General features: G+C 34.9%; 1 protein-coding gene and 1 non-coding gene across 4 annotated transcripts in view; both read right to left on the minus strand.

Moving 5' to 3' along the window:
* TBC1D19 (TBC1 domain family member 19) overlaps positions 1–26,960 on the minus strand; it is a 156,856-nt gene that overhangs the window by 38,699 nt on the left and 91,197 nt on the right. For all 3 annotated transcript variants that reach the window (XR_007725721.1, XM_050790699.1, XM_050790700.1), the window contains 2 exons: positions 25,131–25,205; positions 20,149–20,211 (listed from right to left, as the gene is read on the minus strand). Coding sequence is in view for 2 of the 3 variants with exons in the window: in XM_050790699.1 (XP_050646656.1) it covers positions 20,149–20,211; positions 25,131–25,205 (138 nt within the window). In the remaining variant the exon portion in view is untranslated. The remainder of the gene's footprint in view (positions 1–20,148; positions 20,212–25,130; positions 25,206–26,960) is intronic.
* Positions 12,312–12,391, minus strand: LOC126955858 (small nucleolar RNA SNORD74). Its single transcript, XR_007726144.1, has one exon. It is a non-coding gene; the product is annotated as a small nucleolar RNA SNORD74 (small nucleolar RNA).

Below are 26,960 nucleotides of genomic sequence, written 5' to 3' on the forward strand. Positions count from 1 at the left end.
CATTCTAGGATATTGGAGAAAAGAGAAGGAACCAGCCTAGACAACGGAGTAGTGAGTAACCATCAAAAGTGGATTTACCATGATGCTCTGTGAGTGCTGCAAGTTGCTGGGAGACACAGAGTGTCCTAGGCAAGGAAAGTAAGTCAGTGTGTAATCAGAAAGCATTTCTATGTATGTGTCTAGTAAACTGCTTAATAAGATCTCAGAAGAAAAAGACCTGAATCTCTATAGTTCTAATAATTTGTTACAAATTTTTCCTCATTCAAAACAAAAATACATGTTCTTATCTGGTTTTGTATTTATAATATGATACTCTCTGTCTTAAAGAAGGCCCTCCAAATTGTATAAGCTTTAGGTCTGCAAAATGCTGAATTTGCCACTGGTGACTAGAAAAATAAGAGGAAAACTAAAAAGAATGTGGTGTCTTGAAACCCAAGTGAAGAAACAGCACAAATGAATCATATGCTGTTGAGAGATTAGTTAAAAGGAGGGTGGATAATTGGTCATTGGATTTAGTTCTTGATGACCTTGACAAGAGTAGTTTCAGCTCAAGTGGTAGGAGCACCATACACAATGTTTGGTACCTGCTTTTTAAAACAAACTTAATGCATTAAAGAGATCTTTTCGTATCAGTATATACAGAGCTGCCTCATTTTTTTTCTTTTTTTGTTTTTTTGGTAGAGACAGGGTCTATTTATGTTGCCCAGGCTGGTCTTGAACTCTTGGGCTCAAGTAATCCTCCTGCCTCAGTCTTCCAAAGTGCTGGGATTACAGGCGTGAGCCACTGAGTTTGACCCACTGCATTCATTTTTAAAGGGCTGTATCATGTTTCACTGAATATGTATTCCATGATTTATTTAATGGGTTACTCCCCAATATATGAACATTCATTTTCAACTTTATGCTGTTTCTGACAATACCAAAACAATTAGCCTTTTACTGCATCATTTTACACATATGAGTGTCTCTGTAGAACAAATACACAGGAATAGAATTGCCCAGTCACAGAGTATACGCATTGAAAAATGTGATGGCTATTTGGCTGTATATTTATATCCCTTGTTTTCTTTTTCCAGCATTTCCATATGTTTACAGTCTAAAAGGGGGCTGTGTAAGTTCAATCCCTTATGTTGCCTAACTCTATTTTCTATTACATAGTCTAAATGATTATTACTCATATTTAAAAGAGTAAGGGATTTTAATATTTTATTTGGTAAAGAGGCAGTTAACTGAATCATCTTATTAGTTCTACTGGCTTTCAGTCCAATCCCTTGAATTTTTAAATATCTATAGTTAACAATAATGTTGTGTTCTTTCTGTTATTTATTACTTTATTTTTCTTATTCTATTGTTGAGAAATTCCAAAACGATATGTTCTTTCCTTCCTTTAGTGGGAACATCTCTAGTATTTCACTAATGAGTAACATTAACTTACATTAATATCACCAATGTTGGTTTCAGATAAACACTATTATGTCAAGAAAATATATTAATACTTGATTTCTAGTGTATAAAAAGTTAGTATAAAAATGAATGTTAAGTTGCAGAACAAATAGTGCTAAACTGTACCCTTAGAAATGGTTAAGTCATCAATTTTATGTTGTGATTTGTTTTACTACAATTAAATTTTTTTTAATTGATATTATCAAATACGGTCACATAAATTTTTGGCATCTATTAAGATAAACATGAATTTTATTTTTTGACCTATTAATATAATAAATATTTTCCAATAATTAAGAAAAACCATTGGGCTCTAAAAATTCTAAATTTATAAATATTAATCTCTTCTCCTGCCAAACTTTCACATACCACTGTGGTAGGTAGCATAATGGCCCCCAAAGATGTACGCATCCTAATCCCTGAAATTTGTGTGCTACCAGTTTGGATATGGTTTGTCCCTGTGAAAACTCCTGTTAAAATTTGATTTCCAATGTGGTAGTGCTGGGAGATGGGCCTAGTGGGAGGTGTCTGGGTCATGTGGGCAGATCCTTTATGAATAGCTTCAAGTATCTCTGTGGGACAGGACTAGTTGCCGTGAAAGCAGGTTGCTCCTTCTCATGTTTGGTCTCTTTGTATATACCTGCTTACCCTTCCATTTTGTGCCATGAGTACAAGCAGCATAAGACTTTCACTAGATAGGCTGTCCAATCTTAGACTTTCCAGCCACCAGAATCATGAGCCAAATAAGCCTCTTTTCTTTGTAAATTACCTAGTCTCAGGTATTCTGGTACAGTCACACAAAATGTGACTTATGTGACAAATGGGATTATGCAGATGTGATTAAATAGAAGATCTTTAAATGGGGAGATTATTTAGGATTGTCTGGTTGGGCCCAATGTAACCAAGGATTCTCATACATGAAAGAGAGAAGCAGCAAGGTCAAAGTCAGAAAGAGATGTGATGATGCTCTCTGCTGGCCTTGAAGACAGAGGAAGGGGCCACAAGTCAAGGAATACAGGTGCACTCTAGGTTCTAGAAAGGGCACGAAAAACCCAGATTCTCCTCTGGAGCATCCACAAGCAACAGAGCCCTGCCAATGCCTTGATTCAAGCCCAGTGAAACCCATTTCTAATTCAACTAAATTTATGGCAGCAATAATAAACTAATAGAACCAATCAACAAATACTACAATAAACATATATAATTAGGGTAAAATAATACAACAAGAAAATATACTTACAAACAACTTTCTACTATTGCCTAGAGGAAAAACAATTCCTAAGGAAACATTTGTATTAACTTTCCCTTAGTTTAGCAGACTCGTAGAAGCACAGTAATTTTAGAAGAAGCTCTATGATTAAATATATCTCCCTAGAGTCCCTGCTGCCCTAGAGAAGACAAGATATCTGAGACTGTTCTAAAGAAAATATTGGCAACTGTAAGGTGATAATGCCAGAAGTGGTATGTTAGACAGTACGTACTGGTGTGCAACCCTGGGATACAAGCAAAGAGCTGTCAACTCTTATTCTAATCTGAGTTGCTTTAACTTCTGAGATTCTAATTTTTGTATCTGTATGGAAATGACCGTTCAGTTATAAATCTGCTAGAAAATGGTATGATTATATGAAGATGACAATTTCAATCAAATTAACTACAAAATCTAACCTGGATTAATTACTAATTAAGTAAAAATTAAAACTTTACGAGGATGAAGCTACATGATAGTAATTTACTTCATTTAGAAGAGTTATAAGAAACTGAATGTGTAAGTCTGAACTATGCTAATATGGCAAAGTTATACCTAAAATGTCTACAGATAGCCACAAAAGATTTACTTTGTCCTAAAGCTTTGTTTTATTTCTGGAAAATGTATTTATGGTAAATGTTTCTGAGAAATAAATTATTTTTATAATAAAAAGCACATAAGAAATGACATATGAATTGGACAATCACTTTAATGTAAAACTATTATACAACTTTTTCATTTGTGATGCTCTTACATTTTTATCCAATCAAATTTAGAAATTTTCAAATGATAGATTTTCAAGAATCACTTTTTAAAACACTGCCCTGATACAAATTTTCAAAAAATAAAGGGCAATGTGGCTTACTAGCTTTGAAAATGGACACCCCTGGCTTGGAGTCCTGATAGCTGGATGGGCTTGGGATCTAAGCCTCTGCTTCTTCATCTGTAAAAGGGGAATAAAACTACCTCCCAGGGTTGTTGTAAGAATCATCTATAAAGTGGATTCCGGGAAGATGGTGCAGTAGGAAGCACCAAGAATCTGTCTCCCCACCTAGACAAAAATTGCACTGGCAGCAACTGTCTGATGTAATTATTTTAGAACTCTGGAGTCTACTGAAGTCTTGCAACTTTTAGGATAAAGCTTGGATGGTAAATTGCAGTTAATTTTGATCAATGTCAGCTTCTAGCATAGCCACATATATGCATCCCCCACTCCAATCCCCTTGACAGGCAGGAATGCATGAGTCCCAGGAGCAGCTTACAAGCAGCTTGAAGGACCCAGAAAGGGAGAAAAGCACGCCATCCTCCAAATATTTGGTATCTGTACTCTGACTGCTTCTTCTGAACAGAGAGGTGTAAACAAAGAAGTGAGGGTGAAGACCAAAAGAAGGAAACACTGTTTTTGAACCTCCCTTGATTGTTGCAAGCCCCTTCCCCTCTGGTTGAAGTAATTTTCAGAAGATTTAAAGGAACAATGCTCTCCCTCCTCTTTATTTTCTCTTTTATTCCCTTTGGGAGCCAGATGTTAAAGACTAGGTTATTCAAAAACAACTGTGTATATGGGGGAAATCAGAAAGTGACCACATATGCTCAAGGAAAAGTGAAGGCTAAGGAAAGACCCAAGATGATGTTAGATTTATACCTCAGGCTGATCCTGGGCAGAAGGAAAACAAACAATATTCAAAAAAACTAAAACTAAAACAATAAAAACAACAACAAAAACCCAGGGAAGAAAAAGAATCTGATTTCCAGATATTCCACATTATTAGATTTATATGTCCCATTTTTAACAACAACAACAAAATCACAAATAATACAAAGAACTTGAAACGTACGGCCCATTTAAAGGGCCAAAAAAAAAAAAAAATTGACAACTGTCCTTGAAAAAGACCTGATAGCAGATCTACTATAGAAAGACTTTAAAACAACTGTCCATAGATTCTCAAAAAACTAAATAAATGTGGAGAAAATAAAGAAAAAATATATCAGCAAAATGGAAACATCAATAAAGAAATAGCAAACCAAAAAAGAAACCAAAAGGACATTATGGAGCTGGAAGGTATAATAGTAAAATAAAAACTCAGTAGAGGGATTCAAAGACAGATTTGAGCAGGTAGAAGAAAGAATCAGCAAACTTGAAGACAGGGAAATGAAAATAATTGAGTCTGTGAAATAGAAAGAAAAAAAAATTTGAAGTTAACAGAGCCATAGGAACTTATAGGACACCACCAAGCCAACCGATATGCATGGTAGGAGTCTCAGAAAGATAAGAGAAATTGAGGAAGGGGTAGAGAGAATATTTGAACAAATAATGGCTGAAAATTTCCCAAATTTGATGAAAGACATGAATATAAACATCCAAGAAGCGACACATTATAATCAAACTGTTGAAAGTCAAAGGCAAAGAGAGAACTTTGAAAGCTGCAAGAGAGTAGTAACTCATTAAATATAAGGGATCCTCTATACAATTATTAGAAGATTTCTCATCAGAAACTTAAGGACCACACACAATGGGCTGACATATTCAGTGTGGTAAAAGAAAAACGCCATTAATCAAGAATCCCATATCCAGCAAACTGTCCTTCAAAAGTGAGAGAGATATTCAGACTCTCTCACATAAATGAAAGCTGAGACCTGACCTTCAAGAAATGTTCACAGGAGTCCTGCAGAGTAAAATGAAAGGATACAAGAAGTAACTAGAATCTGAGTGAAGAAATAAAGATCTTTAAAAAAAAAACACATGGGCAATTATAAAGATAATACTATTGTAACAAAAGTTTTTAACTCCACTTTTTGTTTTCTGTATGATTTAAGAAACTCATACATTTGAAAAGTCACTGTTTAAAAATCAGTATTATTGTAACTTTGGATTGCAACTCCACATTTTGTTTTCTACATAATTTAATAAATCAGTGCATTTAAAAGAATTGCTGATTTCAGGGTTTGTGTATGCACTGTACACAGATGTAACATTGTGATGTCATCAACCGAAAGGTGCGAGGATAGAGCTGTAAATTAATACAAAATTTGTATGTTATTGAAGTTAAATTGGTACTAATTTAAACTAGAGTGTTATAATTTTAGGTTGTTAAATATAATCTCCATGGGAACCACAAAGAAAATAGCTACGGAGTATACACAAAACAGAAGAGAAAATGAGAAAGAAATATAAACATTTCACTACACACACACACACACACACACACCCCCAACTAAACCCAAAAGAAGACAGTAATACAGAAAATGAGAGGCATAAAAGCTATAAGACATGTAGAAAACAAATAGAAAAATGAGAGAAATATCTCATCAGTAATTACTTTAAATGTAAATGTATTAAATTCTCTAATCAAAAGACAGGTTGGCAGAATAAATTAAAAATATAAAAACTACACGTGATCTGTAAGAGATTCATTTTAGATCTAAAGACATAAATATATTAAAAATTAAAGGATGGAAAAAGATACTCCATGCAAATAGTAACCAAAAGAGAGCAAGGTGACTATACTTATACCACACAAAATAGACTTTAAATAAAAAAGGTTATGGGAGACAAAAAGTCATTATATATTAATAAAAGTTTCAATACAGCAAGAAGATATAACAGCTATAAATATTTATGTACCTATAACAGACTTGAAAACGTATGAAGCAAAAACTGACAAAAAATGAAGGGAGATATAGACAATTCTAGAATAACAGTGGACTTCAATACCCTATTCTTAATGATGGATAGAACCACTAGACAGGAAATAAGGAAACAAAGGATTTACATGATAAAGCAACTAGATCTAACAATATACTAAACACTTTACCCAAGAACTACGGCATACACATTCTACGTAAATGCACATGGGACATTTTCCAGATAGATCATATATTAGGTCACAAATTAAGTTTGAATAGATTTTTTTAAAATAGAGATGATGCAAAGTAGCTTCTCTGACCACAGAGGTAGAGGTAGAAATCAGTAACAGAAGGAAAACTGGAAAATTCACAAATTTATGGAAACTAAACAACACAGTCTTAAACAGCCAATGGATTAAAGAAGAAATTATAAGAGAAATTAGAAATACTTAGAGACAAATGACAAAACCATGACATATCAAAACTTACGGGACTCAGTGAGAGTGATGTTAAGTGGAAAATTTATAGCTACAGAGGCTTAGATTAAAAAACAAGAAAGGTTTCAAATCAACAGCTAACTTTGCAACTTCAGGAACAGGAAAAGTGGGCAAACTAGGCTGCAAGCTACCAGAAGAAAGAAAATAAATAATAAAAAGTAGAGCAGAGATAAATGAAATTAGAGAATAGGAAAACAATAGAGATAATAACTGAAACCAAAATTTGGCTTTTCAAAAAGATCAACAAAATTAAAAAACCTTGAGCTAGATGGACTAAGAAAAGAGAATACTCAAATTATTACAATAAGAAATGAAACTGCGAACATTACTACTGACTCTACAGAAATAAAAAGGATTATAAGAGTACAATGACCAATTGTACACCAACAAATTGTATAACCTAGATAAAATGAACATATTTCTAGAAACACAAAATCAACCAAGACAAAATCACACAAAAAAATAGAAAATCTGAACAGACCTGTAAGTAGTAAAAATATTAATCAATAATCAAAACTCTGACAAAGAAAAGCCTTGGTCCTGATGGCTTCACTGGTGAATGCTACCAAACATTTAAAGAAGAACTAACACCAGTGTTTCTCAAACTTTTCAAAAAATTGAGCTGGGCATGGTGATGTGCAACTATAGTCCCAGCTACTCAGAGAGTTGAGGCAGGAGAATTGCTTGAGGCCAGGAGTCCAAGGGTACAGTGCACACACTACAATCAAGCCTGTGAATAGTCACTGCACTCCAGCCTGGGCAACATAGGGAGATCCTGTCTTTCAAACAAACAAAACAAAACAAAACAAAACAAAAACTCTCCCACACAATTAAAAAGTAGAAAACACTTATTGATTCATTCTATGAGGCCAGCATTACCTTGATACCAAAACCAAAGACACTACAAGAAAATAAAACCACAGACCAATATCCCTTAGAAAAGTTAATGGGAAAATAATTGACAAAATACTAGCAAACCAAATTCAGCAGAGTATTAAGAGAATTATACACAATGACTTAGTGTGATTTATTCTTGGAATGGTTCAACATATAACAATGGATCACTGTAATACACTATACTAACAGAATGAAGTGAAAAAAGTCACATGATCATCTCAAGTGATGTAAAAAAAAAAAAGCATTTGACAAAATTCTAAACCCCTTCATGATAAAAATATTCAACATACCTCAATATAATAAAAGCTGTATATGAAAATGCTACAGTGAACATCATACTCCATGGTGGATGACTGAAAGCTTTTCATCTAAAATCAGAAACAAGGTAAGGATGCCTGCTTTTGCTACTTTTATCCAACATACCGGAAATTCTAGCCAAAGTAATTAGGCAAGAAAAAAATAAAAGAAATCCAAGTTATAAAGGAAGAAGTACAATTATCTTTGTTCACAGGTGATATGATCCTATATGTAGAAAATCCTAAAACTCCCACAAAAGACTGCTGGAACTAATAAATAAATTCCATAAAGTAGCAAGGTACAAAGTTAACACAAAAAAATCAGTTGCATTTCTATACACTAACAATGAACAATCTAAAAATTTCACATACAATAACATTAAAAAGAATAAACTACTGGGCCGGGCACAGTGGCTTACACCTGTAATCCTAGCACTTTGGGAGGCTGAGATGGGCAGATCACGAGGTCAGGAGATCAAGACCATCCTGGCTAACACAGCAAAACCCCATCTCTACTAAAAGTACAAAAAATTAGCTGGGCATGGTGGCAGGTGCCTGTAGTTCCAGCTACTCGGAAGGCTGAGGCAGGAGAATGGCATGAACCCTGGAGACAGAGCTTGCAGTGAGCTGAGATCGTGCCACTGCACTCCAGCCTGGGCAACAGAGCAAGACTCCGTCTCAAAAAAAAAAAAAAAAAAAAAAAAAAAAAGAATAAACTACTTAGGAATTAAATTCACCATGGAGGACTTGTATAATAAAAACTATAAAACAATGCTGAAAGAAACTAAGAAAGACATAAATGAAAAGGTATTTCATCTTCATGAATTGGAAGACTTAATACTGTTAAGGCAATACTACCTAAAGTGATCTACAAGCTCAATGCAATCCCTATCAAAATCCCAGTGATATATTTTGCAAAAATAGAAAAACCCATCCTGAAATGTAGATGAAATCTCAAGAAACCCCAAATAGCCAAAACAATCTTGAAAAAAGAAGAACATATCTGAAAGATTCCTACTTCTTCCAGATTTAAAAACTTACTAGAAAGTTTTAATAATCAAAACAGTGTGCTACTGGCATAAAGACAGATGTACAGACAAACAGAATAGAACAGAACTAGAAATAAAACCTTGAATATATGGTCAAATGATTTACAACAAGGGTTTGTGCTAGTCCTTTCTCCCACTACCATTGAATGGGAGAAAGTGCAGTCTTCCAACAAATGCTAGGAAAACTGGATATCTATATGCAAAAGAATGAAGTTGGACCTTTATCTAACACCATATCCAAAAATTAAGTCAAAATGGATTAAAGACCTAAATGCAAGTTCTAAAACTATAAAACTCATAGAAGAAAACATAGTGCAAAATCTTCACAACATTGGATTTGGTGATCTCTTGGATATGATACCAAAGGCACAGGTGATAACAACAAAAATAGGCAAACTAGACTTCATGAAAATTTTAAAATTTTGTGCATCAAAAGACACTATCAATAGAGTAAAAAGTCAACTCACAAATGGGAGAAAATATTTACAAATCACATTTTCAATAAGAAATTAATAACCAGAATATTTACAGATCTCTTAAGACTCAACAATAACAACAACAAAAACAAGTTGATCCAAAAATGGGCAAAGGACTTGAATAGACATTTTTTTCCTGAGTAGACATAAAATGGCTAATGAGCACAAGAAAAGATGCTCAATATCATTAATCATTAGGGAAATGCAAATGAAAACTATAAGATAACATAATTTCATACCCATCAGGATGGCTACTATCAAAAAAAGAGAAAGTAACATGTTGGCGATGATGTGGAGTAACTAGAACCTTTGTACACTATTGCTGGAATATAAAATGGTATAGTCACTATGGAAAACAGTACGGTAGTTCCTCAAAAAGTTGAAATAAAATTCATTTCTTATAATATTATATTTCTATTCTGAAGCCATCACTGAGTTCTGTACCACTCCCAGAATTTATTTTCCCTTTATCTATATTTGCATAGAATTTATATATATTTCTATTGGTGGATTTATCAAATTATAACTATGAATTTGTCTTTCTCTTCATTTTTCACTAAGTTGTGAGCTTAATAAATATCTTCTTTTGCTAGCACTTAACACAGTGCCTATATCAGAACATACACTAAATAATCTAACTAGATACATGAACAAAGAATATCTGATGCATCTGGACATTTTAAATTCCATTCAATAGCGTTAAAATATCTATAACTATGTCACACTTCAGTATCTCAGGACTACTACTCAGTATATGCCAGATAAACCAAGCACATGATGGAAGATTTGTCATATAACAGAAAGAGTAAATCTTCATGTCTTCCCTTTTACTACATATGAATTCCTTCCTATGAATATTTTATATACTTTGGACAATATGTTAACTCACGTAGTTAGTGAAAATTCCATTCAGTATTGGAGTCTGAAAATGGTATTGTCAAACTACTCACTTTACTTCCATTACATAAGAATTGTCTTCTGTTTGAATACATTTTGAAACTCTGACATAATTTAAAACTTACAACACTTAAAAGTGGGTACTTTAAGAATTTCATGCAAAATAAAAACTAACTTAACACTGGAATACTAAAGGCTTATTACTAAAAACATTATTTCTATAATATTCAGCATTGTTGCCAATAAAATTTAGGTAACAGGCCGGGTGCAGTGGCTCATGCCTGTAATCCCAGCACTTTGAGAAGCCAAGACGGGCAGATTACGAGGTCAGGAGATCGAGACCATCCTGGCTAACACTGTGAAACACTGTCTCTACTAAAAATACAAAAAATTAGCTGGGCGCAGTGGTGGGCGCCTGTAGTCCCAGCTACACTGGAGGCTGAGGCAGGAGAATGGCGTGAACTTGGGGGGCAGAGCTTGCAGTGAGTGGAGATCGCGCCACTGCACTCCAGCCTGGGCACAGAGCGAGACTCCGTCTCAAAAAAAAAAAAAAAATTTTAGGTAACATTAACATGAGGTACTTGGGAACAAGTGCCTGCATATTCTTGTAACATAGGCCCAGATTTTCTTTAAAGAAGGATTATTGGATATTTTCTCATCTGTATGTAAACACAGCAACGCCACATGACATCTAATTTTGCAGTGTAGTCACAAAATCCAATAAATGGGCTATGACCAAGAACATGGCCAGGAACACTAAATTTGCTATACACTGGCGATTTTCCTATACAGCAAGAGTTGCTAGGCAGCTTTGCTAAAGGAATGCCTGTAATTAATGATAAGAACAGGCTTTCTTCTGTCTTATTACACACATACACATACACACACACACAATTTTTTTCTGAGAGGAAAAAACAGAACTCAATTTCTGAAAACAGAATATTTACAATGCATAAAATTACATACGTTTTTAGGAGTTAAAATATATTTCTAATAATTCAAACTAATTGTAAAATGAAAAACTAAAAAGCATCACCATGAAAGTGTTTTCTTAGTAATTATCCATATAAGCAAAATTTATTTTTACATAATTCCCAAAGAGAGATGCTTAGATGTTGTAATCATCCATCTATTTATGTCATGGGGATAGAGATCCATATTAAAGCTTATTTAGACAGATGAATGGATAAAGAAAATGTAGTACATACAATACAATGGAATATTATTCAGTCAATATAAAGAAGAAAATGAGTTACATGAGGCAACGTGATCCTGGAGAACATTATATTAAATGAAATAAGACAGTCACAGAAGAACAAATACTACATGATTCTACTATATGAGGTATCTAAAACAGTCAAACATATAGCAGCAATTGAATGGTGACTGCTGGGCCTAGGGGGCAGGGGGAATATGGAGCTGCTATTCAATCAGTATAATGTTTCTGCCATGGGAGATGACTGAATTCTAAAGATCTGCTGTACAGCACTGTGCCTATAGTTAATAATACTATACTGTACACTTAAAAAGGTATTAAGAGGATAGACCTTGTGATAAGCGTTCTTACTACAGCATTTAACAGAGGCTTATTTAATGATTTCCAAAGTACTAAAAGCAGGAGAAGTCATGAGACCTATGACTGAAAAAATTATGTAAAATCTAAAAAAATACAATTTGGACTAAAATATTAATAGAAATGGAAAATAAAGGTTAAAGCATACTCTTATAGCACTTACTGTTTGTGATACTGATTTAGCACCTAATGCTTTACATAAACACTTTAAAACAATTTCAGAATATTTTGTATGTTCATGTCCCGCCCCCTTAACTAGAATGTAAGCCCATCAAAGGTGATATCATCTATACATAGTATAAGGATCAATATTTTTTTTCTATCAGAGTCACTGGCATTCATCAACACTCTCAGATGTCCCCACCAACACAGGTTTCATCAGAGGTGGATCAATAAATATTTACTGATGCTCATTCTGCTTTTTCTCAAAATATGCATCCACTTATTAGTTCAGTTACTTACAAGTTTTCTTAGAAGTTTTCTCACATATAAGTCACTTACATGTGGAAAAGATAAAAATGAATGCTCCCTTAAGGGTTAGTTCTGGCATTATTTGGAGAACTTGTTACTGCTCTCATTGAAAACAGATACCCTCACTGATTCTGTTTACCAAATGAGGCAGATTTGTTACCTGTCAAGCCCCTTTTTACCACCACCAAAGAGGCTTTGTAGTTGTAACTTAAAAATGGCAATCCTCTTATCTCTGGTGACCAAATGGTACAAACTTGTCAAATGTACACTCTCTCTACCCACACACTGAAGTAGAATAGTCACAGATTACTATGAGTCATGCCATTATTGGTGTTTGGCTGATATTATAATTTATGTGTTCATATGTTTGGTGTCACAACAGTTTCATGTTCTGGATCAAAATGGCATAAGAAGGACCAAAAGCTTTTAGCAAGTTGGTCAACTTTTTGTCAAGTGGTAGATATTTAGTTTATGTGGTTTTGTTTGTTTTATATCTTTGTGTGACATTAACTAATCTGTTTATGAGTCAGTTCATAAAAAAGGATTCATTACAACTATACTAAAATCTAAGGAAATCTAGAGCCCCATAAAATGACAGTAAAATATCCATTAGCCTATAAATTGCTAATATTAAGCTTTTAGATAAAAGAAGAAAGCTTCCTTCTCAATAATGAAAAAGATAACCCCATCAATGAAAACAAGTACATGAGGTTAAGGAATATTTTTACTCAGTATCTGTAGTACACTAGGCATTGGAATTAACAATAAGGACCAAAACAATTAAGAATTTACCTGGGAGAGACAATTATAAAATAATCAAATAAACTATGATAAGTACTATAAACAAAAAGTATGGAAAGTACTACATGGCACTTTAAAAGCACATATTAGATAGCCATGGCTTTGTATGTGTTTGTGCAGGTGAGTGAGGGGTTAGTTAGGGAAGGTGTATCTGAGTAAATGATTATTTCTTTAAGCATGGTTTCCTTTGGGTCTCTGAATATATTTATAATGACTGCTTTGAAGTTTTTGTCTGTTAAGTCCAAAATTGAGAAATGAAGTAAAAATAGGAGTTTACTAGATGAAGACGGGAGGATAACAGTCTTGCTTATAAAAGGAACTGCAGGTCTCATGGCCCTGAGGCAGAAAGGAGTATAGTGAACTTAAGAAGTTAAAGATCAGGATGGTTGGAATACAGAATGCCAGAGTGTCAGGCAGAGAAGTGAACAATTCATCTGGAGAAATGGGCCAGGTAATGGAGGGTCATGTAGACTCTTGTGAAAAATTTGGGTCTTTTGGTTTTAATCAAACAAGTGACATGAATTGATTGGTGTTTTTAAAAGACCACTCTGACTTTACTGTAGAACATGGATTAAAGGTGGGGTGGCCAGCATTCAGCAAGAGAGATAAATAGGAAGGTCAATTTAGTTTTTAGTAATAGTAAAGAAATGTAATAAAACACCCACAGATTAAAGACAATAAAGCTATTCTTTCTTTAGGACAAAACCAATAGAATTTTCCTGCATAACAAATTATAAAACTTTTGACAGATAACATTCCAGTAACTAATAACTCTTGAGATAAAAGAATTTTAAAATCCACATTTAAAAAGAATAAACAATCTGTAATCAATACTTTTGTGGAAAAATTTAATCATTTCTTTTATGGCAAATCACATAAACTTTTTTTGTACCTCTGAGATCTGCATAAAGACAGTTTAGTCTAAACTCTCAGCTGAATGATAAGAATATGAAGGCCCATGGAGGTCTGGTGAACTGCCTAAGGCCGCAAACATATTTGAGGACAGAACTACTGAAACATGAGCTAAATAAAAGAAAAAAATATTTATTTCAGCACTTTTGAGATTCTTTCATCACCTTTGGCTTTTGACAGTTTGACTATGATATGTCTGGGTATGGATATCTGTGGTTATCCTACTTTGAGTTTGTTGAGTTTCTTAGATGTGTAGATTAATGTTTTTCATCAAATTTGAGACATTTTCAGCCATTCTTTCTTCAAATACATCTGCTCCTTTCTCTCTCTCCTCTCCTTCTGATACTCCTGTTATAAATTTGTTCGTGAGCATGTTGTCCTAAACTTCTCTGAGGCTCTGTTTGTTATTTTCTTTGTTCTTTGAATGACATAATTTCTCTTGATGTCTTCCAAGTTCACTGATTCTTCTCTGCTTTTTCAAATATACTTTTGAGTCCTTCCAATAAAATTTTCATTTCAATTATTGTACTTTTCAACTCCAGAATTTCGGTTTGGTACTTTAAAAATGTAATTTCTATCTCTTTAAAACCTTCTGTATTAGAGGAGACATTGTCATCACACCTTACTTTACCTTTTCTTTTTTTTTTTTTTTTTTTTAGACCGGGTCTCACCTGTCATCTAGGCTGGAGTGTAGTGGCATAATCACAGCTCACTGCAGCCTTGACCTCCTGGGCAAAAGTGATCCTCGCATCTCAGCCTCCTGAGTAGCAGGGACAACAGGCACATGCCACTACACCCAGCTAACTTTTTTCTATTTTATAGAGACAAGGTTTTGCCATGTTGCCTAGGCTGGTCCCAAACTCCTGGGCTCAAGCGACTGTCCTGCCTCAGCTTCCCAAAATGCTATGATTACAGGTGTGAGCCACTGCATCTGGCCTTACTTTACTTCTTTAAGCATAGCTTCCTTTAGTTCTTTGAATATATTTATAATGGCTGCTTTGAAGTTTTGGTTGGTTAAGTACAACATCTAGGCCATCTTACAACCAGCTGGAGCTCATGATTGTTATTTGCTTATTTGTTTAGTGACTTGGTCGAAATATTTCATTTAAGTCTGTTTCTCCCAAAGTATGAAGCTTCTGATGTACCTCAGAGTATGCAGCCTTGAGCATACATACAATCATCCTTCAGTGAGAACTGGCTTTAGCAGCGTTCTTCTCTTTTTTTTTTTTTTTTTTTGAGACAGTCTTGCTCTGTCACCCCGGCTAAAGTGCAGTGGTGCAATCTTGGCTCACCGCAACCTCTACCTCCTGGGTTCAAGCGATTCTCCTGCCTCAGCCTCCTGAATATCTGGGACTACAGGCACGCACCACCAAGCCCAGCTAACTTAGCAGGGCTCTTGGTCTCTTCCCCTGATCTCTGTGTTAAGCTTTCTGTCTTTCTCGATATCATAGCCAGATATTAGTTTCCTCTAATTGCCAGCTGATTATTCTACTGTTTTCAACAATGTCCTCATGCATAAATTGTACCACAGTCTGATTCAATTAAACGTAGGGTCCTTCATGAGGTCATTTTTGAGGCCAGTCTTTGAGGTTTGTCCTATCCCATCAGGACTCCTCCTAGCTATCTCTGTCTCTGGCTTTCTCTGGTAAACCAGCTGCTACGCTTTTAGCTTGTTACTCTTAATTCTTAAGTGTTTACCATTAAAATCTTAATTGTTCAGAGCCCCACTACGTTGGAACTTTCCCGTACTCCATATAAAGTTAGTTCTTTGAGGAGAGCTTCAGAGTTACTGTTGCTAAGGCTGTCTCCCATTCTGGCCAAAATCTCTGAGTCATTGCCCTGGAGCCAGGTTGGGGATAGTGGCCTACTTCTCTTGGAGTGACACTTCTGCTTTGTGAGAAAACACTGGTGAGGGTGGTAGCCTCTGGTCTTCTCAGCTTGTCTTTCTGATGTGGAACCTCTCTCCCCTCTATAAACAAAATGAGGTGAAAGCAGTTGAGGCCGTAGTATTTTTGGCCTGCTGAGTGGAGTCAGAGCTTTTGGACCAGATCTCTGCCCTATGGGAAGGAATCTGACAACTTCTTGATGGTACTCTCTAGAATTTAGCATCTGCAACATGGAGCTGAGGGAGATAAGAAATACTGGCCATCTGCCCCTCCTATGGAGATACTTAGCCCTTGACTAGAAGCTGGAGGGAAACGGAGCCCCATCTTCCTGGCCACACATGACTGAACTGAAGCTTCTGTTACGCTAATCTGGGGGTGAGGGGAGGCAAAAAGCAGCTCATGACTCAAGGGCCACAAATTATTTTTACCGAGATTTAGTAGCTTTTCTCAAATAAATGTTTTCTTGTTTGCTGACTTTTCATGTAACCTTAGGATAATTACCAGAGACTTTAAATACTTTAAAAAAAATAGTTTTCACTAGTTACGGTTTCCTGCTGAGGATGGTTCTGTGGAGTTTCTCTCAGACCACCATTTAGGAACTGATAATTCCCACTCTGTATTTCTGAAGTACAGAGGTTACTGGCAAACTAGTATTATTGTATAAGTGAATAATTAATTTTATTTATATAGGCATACCTTGGAGATATTGCAGGTTCAGTTCCAGACCACCACAATAAAGTGAGTATCGTAATAAAGCAAATCATGCAAATGTTCTGGTTTCTCAGCATGTATAAAAGCTATGTTTATACTACACTATAGTCTACTAAGTACAACAACATATGCCCAAAAATATACATGCCATAATTTAAAAATAATGTATTGCTGAAAAAAGTGCTAATGACCATCTGAATCTTCAGCAGGCTGTAACCTTGCTGTTGGTAGAGGGTCTTGCCTCAATGTGTATGGCTGCTGACTGATCCAGGGTGGTGGCTGCTGAACATTGGGGCAGCTGTGGCAGTTTCTTAAAATAAGACAACAATAAAGTTTGTTGAATTGATAGGCTCTTCCTTTCGCAAAATATTTCTCTGTTTGTTGGCACTTTACCCACAGTAGAACTTTCAAAATTGGAGTCAATTCTCTTGAACCCTGCTGTTGTTTTACTAAGTAATAATGTAAACACTTTGTTGTCATTTCAACAATGTGTCCAGTAGCTTCATCAAGAGTAGAGTCTATCTCAAGAAATTACTTTATTTGTTTATCCTCAAGAGGCAACTCTTCATTCATTTAAGTTTTATGATGAGATTGAAGCAAATTCAGTCACATATTGAGGCTCTACTTCTAATTCCAATTATCTTGCTTTTTCCACCACAGTGACCATTACTTCCTCCACTGAAGTCTTGAACCCCTCAAGGTTATCCATTAAGGTTACAACCAACTTCTTCCAAACTCCTTTTCATGTTGATATTTTGACCTCCTCTCATGAATCCCAAATGTTCTTAATGGCATTTAGATTGGTGAATCCTTTCCAGAAGCTTTCAATTTACTTTTTCCAGATCCATCAGAGGAATCACTATCTATGACACTATATAGCCTCACAAAATGTATTTCTTAAATAAGACTTGAAAGTCAAAATGACTCCCTTACCCATGGGCTGCAGAATGGATGTCATGTTAGCAGGCGTGAAACCAACATTTATCTCCTTGTACATCTGGATCGGAGCTTTTGGGTGACTATGTGCATTGTCAATGAGCAGTCATATTTTGAAAGGAATTTTTTTTTCTGAATAGTAGGCTTCAACAATATGTTTACAATATTAGGTAGACCATGCTGTTAACAGATGTGCTGTCATCTAGGCTTTCTTGTTCCATTTATAGAGCACAGGCAGAGTAGATTAAGCATATTTCTTAAGGGCCCAAGGATTTTTGAAATGGTAAACAAGCACTGGCTTCAACCTAAAGGTACCAGCTGCATTAGCCCCTAACAACATAGTCAGCATATCCTTTGAAGCTTTGAAGTCAAACACTGACTTCTCCTCTCTAGCTATGAAAGTTCTAGACGGCATTTTCTTCCAATGGAAAGCTGTTTCACCTACACTGAAAAATCTGTTGTTTAGTGCGGCCACCTTTATCAATGATCTTTGCTAGACAGGGATAATTTGCTGTAGCTGCTACATCAACACTTGCTGCTTCACCTTGCACTTTTTAAATTATGGAGATGGCATTTTTCCTTAAATCACATAAACCAACCTTTGCTAGCTTTCAATTATTCTTCTCCAGCTTCCTCTCCTCTCTCAGCCTTGATAAAGTTGAAGAGAGTTAGGGCCTTGCTCTGGATTTGGCTTTGCTTTAGGGGGATGTCATGACTAGTTTGATCTTCTATTCAGACTACTAAAATTTTCTCCATATCAGCAACAAGGCTGTTTTCCTTTCTTACCACTCATGTGTTCACGAGAGTAACACTTTTAATTTCCTTCAAAAACTTTTCCTTTGCATTTACAACTTGGCTGTTCGGTGCAAGAGGCCTAGCTTTCGGCTTATCTTGGCTTTGGGCATGCCGTCCTCACTAAGCATAATCATCTCTCACTTTTGATTTAAAGTCAGAGACATGTAACTTCCTTTTACTTCAACATTTCAAGGCCACCATAGGGTTATTCTTGGCCTAATTTCAATATTGTTGTGTCTCAGGGTCTAGAAAGGCTTGAGGAAAGGGAGATAAATGGGTAATGGCCAGTTGGTAGAACAATCAGAACACATACATTTATCAATTAAGTTTGCCATCTTAAGGGTGTAGTTTGTGGCATTCCAAAACAATTACAGTAGTAACATCAAAGATCACTAATCACAGATTACTAAATCAGATATAATAATAAAGTTTGAAATATTGTAAAGAACTACCAAAATGTGACACAGAAATATGAAAAAAGCTCATGCTGTTGAAAAAAATGGTGCTGATAGACTTGCTCAATACAGGGCTGCCACAAACCTTCAATTTGTAAAAATAATAATATCTGTGAAACACAATAAAGCACAATAAAGTGAGATATACCTGTATATTCAAAAATTTACTGAGTACTAAGAATTAGATACAGGGCTACATATTAGCTACCCAAACAAACTTTTAGAAGAAGATTTTTGTATTCTCTAACTTTTAATTAATAACTAACTGTATATTAAAATGGAATTGTAAGTCTACTATTTAAAAAAAAAATTTAATTATGCATTTGAAATCACAGGAATCTCTTAAAATTGTTTCTGGGGTTATTTAAAATTTTAAGTTTATAAATAAATCTTATAAAGTCTTTATACTTTAGCTCTTGGAACATATGATAAATCTTCTTGACAGATACTTATTTAACTTTATCTTCTCTCTTAAACATATATACACCACAACACCATTATCAAACGAAAACCTGCTCATACAAACAGCGGTGACCAACTTACATTTAATCGAGCAGAAATTGCTGTGTAGAATATATGTATTTCCTCTATGACATTTGTATTGACATTCATTCAAAATCAAATTATTAATATGTATGTATAATCTTTTAAAAAAGAATATCATATAGGCAATTCTATATAAATTACATTTCTATTTATGATAAATGATTTTATCCTAGTAGATGTGAAAAAGTAAGAATCCAAGCATCCACAATATTAGCAAATGAAATGATCAAAGGATAATCATGACACTCTAAATTTATTTTGAAACATTATTTATTCAATATCTTTAATTTTAAAAATATAATGCAAAATGCTTTCTCCAAACATCTTGGAATGGCTTAAATATGAATTTGACATCTGATTTAAGCATCTGTGCCAATAACAAAGATAGAAAACTTACCTGCCAATACCTCCTTGTTGTACCACATATGACAAAAAGAAACAATTGGGAACTGTTATTCTCCTATCTAATTTCACAGTAAAAACAAAAGGTAATCTTATCCCAAACTTAGAACATTTCATCTGACAAGCATGCCATGGATTACAAAAGGATTTAGTCAACAACAGAGATATCTCCTAAAGTATCATGATTTAGAGAAACTAAAACAAGAACACTATATATTTTAATTTTTAAACTTACCTGATATAAATAATCTTCAAATACAAAATAATAATCATCATTGCTTGCTGTCAACTTCACATCCTATAATTAAAAGTAGACAGTACTGAAAAGAACCCAAATGGATCTGTCTGTAGTAGTAAGGCATACAATCAGTATTTAGAAGCATTACCACAATAAATTTATTATTTTATTGTGATTAGATTAGATTTTACCATTGCTATATTTACTGAACTAATATATGTGACACATTATTTCACCTCAAATTCCTCATTTAAGGTCCCATTAGTAATTCTTTAATATTTATTTCAATTTTATCTCCTTTTAATCTAATATTTAGATGGCTTAAAGCTAGAAAAGAAAAGTGGATGCAAGCATAACATCCAGAAGCAATCATAACAACCTGGCCCCAAATTACTGTTCCAATATCACTGTTGAAGTCCACATTCTTGCCATTCCCACAAAAGACCAAATATCTTCCATGCCTTTGTGATTATTCACTTGCAAGTCACCACTTGTTAGTGAGAGAGCAGGAACATTGATTTTCTGCATTATGAGTTTAAGGGCCAGTTCATTGACTTCCCCTGGATAGCATATTAGTTTCCTTCTTTAAATATATTCCTATTCTCACTTTCTGATTTGAGTCTACCTTAATGATTTCTATGAGTCTCCCTATGAGACTTTAGTCACTTTGAGCTCAAATGTCTTAAATGTTTTTTGTATATGTAGTACCACCACAGTGCTTAGCACCTAAATACCCAATACATGTTTGATGAGTAAAAATAAAAATGATAAAATTATTAATAGAAATTAATTATATTTTCCTGTAATATAATTCATCAGTATATAGGTACCCCTCTCCAATAACAAGCAAACAAATGAACAAAAGTCTAGAAAAACAAACTAAAACATTCCCCCAGGATTGTTTCTGAGTATTATGTCCAGAGTTGGAACTTGCTGCTTGTGTGCTTTGGTGTAAAGAACATGAAATTCCAACAGATTTAACTAAGATTTGAAATCAGTTCCACTACTTTTAGCTGTATAACTTTGGTCAGTAACTCTGAGCCTAATCTCCATATATGTAAATAAGGACACCACCGCCTACTTCAGAAAGGATAGGTGAATGCCTAGCACAGTATCAGATAAAGAGTAGATATCCAGAAAGCTTTTTTAAAAAAATTCACCAAAAGTCCTTTTACTTATAATAGTGTTCATCTATTTATAAGTAAATATACATCTCAAACCTTACATGTATCCAAAAACTCCAGTTGTAAACTACACCATGCTTTTAGACCCAATATATAATCAATTCAACAAGTACTGATTGGCTGGGATGAAGGATACGAAAATCAAAACTTCAACAAACAAACAAAAAAGAAGACAAACAAAAAAATGTTTATCATCAAGAAGCCTACAATCTCACTGGCGAGACAGTAAAAACATGGGAAAATCACAAAGAAATGTTACAAAAATCCATGGTCAAATAGTTCAAACGGTCTACAAAATTCAACTAGGCTGTTGAGCCAAGTAGTAATCAGGGGAGGATGGAGTCATAGATGACTCTGGGGGTAGCGAATGTGTGCTAAGTCTGAAAAAACCGTAATTACACAGATTAAGGAGAAAGAAATGGTCCAGCTTTCTGTGTCAGAAGACAACCTAGACAAAAGTAGAGATCATGCATTCTCAGCAGGGGGATACTATTGCCTTTGGGGGCATGAAAACTGGTTCTTGGAGGTCAACAAATTTTACATATTACAATGATACGTGGCAGACCAGAGCTCACCCCTACCCACCCAAATCTTATTTTTTGTTATTTACTTTTTCTTATTAGAGATAAGTTAATTAATCTTTCTCTCCAGGAGCGTGATAATGAAGAAAGGTTGAAAAACACTAGTATAAATTATCAGATTATAGTAAATGGTTGAAAACTATAGAATACATGGATATAAGGCAAGTTTGTTAAAAAAAAAAAAAAAAAAAAAAAAAAAAAAAGAACCATTTAATAAATTAGCCTAGGGAGGGTTCGATGATGTTCCATACTCACAACATCATTGGCTCAGAACATCTATGACTTTCTATCCTCCCCTGATTGCTACTTTGCTCAACAGCCTGGTTGAATTTTGTAGACTGTTTGAGCTATTTGATCACGGATTTTGTAACATTGCCTTGTTCCATTCATTCCTTTAACCTTTAAAAGAATTCCATCTTGTTTTCAGTTAAATTTAAAATAGCTCAAGCCTGTAATCCCAGCACTTTGGGGGGCCGAGACGGGTGGATCACGAGGTCAGGAGATCGAGACCATCCTGGCTAACACGGTGAAACCCCCTCCCTACTAAAAAATACAAAAAACTAGCCGGGCGAGGTGGCGGGCGCCTGTAGTCCCAGCTACTCGGGAGGCTGAGGCAGGAGAACGGCGTGAACCCGGGAGGCGGAGCTTGCAGTGAGCTGAGATCCGGCCACTGCACTCCAGCCTGGGCGACAGAGCGAGACTCCGTCTCAAAAAAATAAAATTAAATAAAATTAAATAAATAAATAAATAAATAAATAAATAAAATAAGTCTTTGCTATAGGGAACTGTAATGAAACAGAATTTTTTTTTTAAGTGATCATTCCCTTAACGGCTGACTTTAATAATGTTTGGAGTGATCGGCAGAGCCCAACTAAGTCAAAAAGAACCAGAGACAGATATCTTCCTAAAAACATTCATGATGTGCAAAGGACAGACGCCATCAACAGTTTTATTCAATTCCTCAGGCACAAATTACTTCCTTCTTGGAACAGATTTTCCTTACTGACTCAAACTGAAATTCATTTTGGAGACAAAGAGAACTCTCATCCTAGCACTTCTTACTTTTTTGAACTTTTTCACATGTGAGTTTCCTTTCATTTGACTAGAAAAGAGGCTAATGGTCTTACAGCCCAAAAGATCTCTTACATTTTTGATAAAATAATCCACTGAGCATAATAATTTGACCTCAAAGTTAATAATAGTACCTGTGATCCAAATCTAGTGAAAAACCTCTGTGAGATTCAAGACTTTCCGTCAAAGGACTGTATTCTCTAAACTCTCATTTCCACTTACTGTAGAGCTCAGTGGTTAAGAATACAGATCTGAAGTCAGACTGGCTAGGTCTAAATCTTGGCTTCACTACTTCATATGTTAATTTAAACAAATTTCTTTCTTTATCTCAATTTCCTCATTTGTAAAATAACAAAATAACTACTTTCTACTTTGTTACAACACACGTGTCACTATGTTGCTGGCTGCTGGTAAGGAAATGATGTTAGTATAACATGGAAATTGTATTGGTTCAGATGCAATTTTTATTAAGCAAGAGGAGTTGGAACAGAGGGAGGAGAATTATAACCATCAGCAGGAAAAAAAAAATGTCTTTAGCTCAGCTGCTGCTGCACAGGCATGAGACTTTACAGTTGCATTTTAAGAACATTAAAAAACGGACATTGGCACTGGGGCTCCCTCTCCAGAGAGGCACACTCCCAGCCCACAACATTTCTCCCCTGCTATTCTCTTGTGCTCACCTTAACAGTAGCTCCAGTGGCCCAGAGCACCACTTGCATTTGCATTATTTTAGCACTTCTGTATTATTATTTTTACACATTTTTAATAGCTCCTACCAGACCAGCCTGCCTGAGCTGTCTGATTCTTCTCCCAGGCTACCAATGATTGCTTTTGTTAGTACTATGATTACAAAGTTGCAAAAATTGTGAGTGGATCTACCCCAACCCTGTTTTGCCCATAAGCTCTGTTACTTTTAATGCATAGTTTTACAGAATGCAAGTTTTTTTCCCTAGAAAAACAACGCATTTATAATTCACAGCCTAAATGTTGGTATCTGCTACTCTTAGGTATTTGTAGGCATTAAATAGTAATCTATGTAAAGGGTTTGGAATACTATATGGCACAATAAGCATTCATTTGTTAGTAATAGTTATTATTACCCCTGGCCATGTTCTACTCAGACAAATTTTCAGGTCCTCAATATGTAATCTTCTTTTCCCCATTTCCGAGACCTGTAATTACATGCCTTTCTCCCTTATATTTCAAATCTAAATTTAAAATCTAAGACTTTTAAGTTGCCTAATATTAATTCAAAATTATTCGTATCCTATATTACACATAAAGTATTAGCTACACCAGACCAATCTGGTTCAACTTTTATGTAACACAGTTATGAGCTGTTTTTTAGTTGCCATGGACCCCCAGGTTGAAGGTCATGTAACCTGAGCATGCCCAGATTAACCAAGCATGCAACCACAGGTGGAACCTATGTGATAGGACTAAGGAGTGGGGTCTGAATTAAGAAGTGGACACCACACGGCAGTATCCAGGATTCAATCAGATCAAGCCCTGGCATCACCCCATGGCAGGATCCAATCTGATCAAACCTTTCTAGCTACAAAAACCCAGTGATTTGGTGCTTGGCTTTCTATTGTGTACTGGAAAACGGACCCTGTTTGGCTCAGTGATGAAAGCATTAACTCAGCTTTCAACTTGATTATCAGATGCTTGGAGGCAAAATCTCAATGTATCTCTACCTTAAAACTTGAGATATACTTAGCCATATGTCTAGAAACTAAAAGAAATTAAAAATTAAAAAGGACTTCAATATAAAGAGAATACACAAGTAGGCCCTAAAGAATCATAAGATAAAAATATTATAATCCGGTTTTGCTTTTCAGTTGCCTTTTTACTTGGTTTGTGTAGAAAGCCTGAATTTAGAGATATAAGAAATGCTTATTATCTTCATCAAAAAGTAGGACTAAAAAAGAATCATGAAGACAGCTTCAAAGGGAAAGAAGATAACATAAAATGGAAACTGCAAATTTTGAACACCAACTTTATATGTATACATCTAATCACTTAAAATTATTTTTCAAGGTTAATATATATCATTATACATAGTACAGGCTCTGCATACTAAAGAATCTCAATTTTTAATGATATTAATGAAAAGGAAAAAACTAAGTTGACTTTTACTTACTTTATAGATTAGACTGTCCACCAAAAGGTCATGTTGTATCACATTGGTCTTAAGCTGCTCATAATACAAGACATCCTAAATTTAAAAGTAAAACAAAAAAATTAAAGGTCAATCACATTTATAAAGTCAGCCTCAAATTCAAATAATAATCAATAGCATTCCAAACACTAAGAAGGGCAGGAACTCAGTTTTATTCACTACTATAACCCTCATGCCTAACAGTAGATGTTCAATAAATATACTTACTCCTATCACTTAGGATGACGTCTGGCACCTAGTGAGCATTCAGTCAATATTTGCTAAGTTAACTATAAATTAGCTTTAATAGCAAATACAGCATTTATTGAGTATTTATAGGCACCAGGCACTATTTTACCCACTTTACAAGAGTTAACTCATTTAATCCCAAACCAACAAAATGAATTAGGTAAGTGATTATTATTCCCATTTATGCTTGAGAAACTGAAGCCAAGAGAGAAAAGTAACTTGCTATCCAAGACCATAAAGCTAGTAAGATTTAACCTCAGGAAACCTGGCCCCACAACCTATACAAAAAACTCAGAAGGATTACTTTATTCTGCCTTTCTAATACCTAAATTATTACAAAATAAAAAGTTTAAGCATAACAAAGCACTCCTGGTAGTAAAAGCAATCATATAGCATATAAAGTAAGTCAGCTTTTAATAGTAGAATATGGTCCCATATGCTTGAGCTCAGGAGTTTGAAGTTACAGTGAGTTATGATTGAGCCACTGCTCTCCAGCCTGGGAGACAGAATGAGCCCCAATCTCTTAAATAAATAAATAAATACAAAAATATGGCCCCATAATATTATAAAATCTTATTAACTGCACAATTATGAGATTAGGCTAATGTTTAATGTAATAGAGAATAAGAAGTGGAAGAGAGGGAAAATGGAAAGTGGAGAGAATAAGGGAGGAAAGAAAGTGGGAGGAGGGACTAGAGACAGTAATCAAGTTAAGCATCAGGTTCATAGTTGGTCGGGGCATTAAGGATGAAGGTAGGGATCAACTGGGTAACAGTTATGCTAACGAGAGATGGAAGTATTATCTTGTTGCTTTAGCTGACCCACATATTCCTCCAAATCCCTCCTTTCACCTCTCAGGCACGTTAGCCTCCTCTCAAACCCAAAAGCAAAATTTAGCACACGCGGATCTGTATGACTCCTGACCTCACAGAAGGGTTGTGGGATAGGGTCGTCTGGGATAAGGAGGAATATTTACTGCATGTAGCTGCCTTGCCAGGATAAAATCTGACTTTATGTTTCCTGAAATATGATTTCTACATCGCAAAAGATGTTTAATACATAGTTCTTTGGCTTGAGTCAAAGTGCTCTTTGCCTAACAATGATCTGGGCCTTTACTGGCTATTTTTAGTCATTTAAATTTTAATTTTAATTAAAAAGCCTTAATTGGTTATCATTGATGTTTTCATTTTTTAACTAAAGCAAAATTATTTTACTATTTTATTTATCTTCCATTGTATCTACTGAATCCATCTCTCTGGCTAGAATGCAGGCTCCTTAATGGTGGAAACAGCACCTAATTCAAATATCAATTCCTGCCAGTTGGCATAAGTAAAGTAATGCAAAAGCTACGTTTAGGGGTTTGCTCCTTTTTAAAAATAAGTTTAAAATTACAAACTAATATATGACCATTAAAATAAGTGAAACAATCTAAAGTAAAATAAAGAAAAAGTTAAGCATCTTTTTTCCTTCCATTCAACTGTCCCAAAATAACTAATATTATTTGTATTTGGTATTGTATTTGTGGTGTTATTTGTAATTTGTATTCTTCCATGCTTATACCTA

This window comes from Macaca thibetana, chromosome 5, assembly GCF_024542745.1.
Source record: "Macaca thibetana thibetana isolate TM-01 chromosome 5, ASM2454274v1, whole genome shotgun sequence".
Lineage (NCBI taxonomy): Eukaryota > Metazoa > Chordata > Mammalia > Primates > Cercopithecidae > Macaca > Macaca thibetana.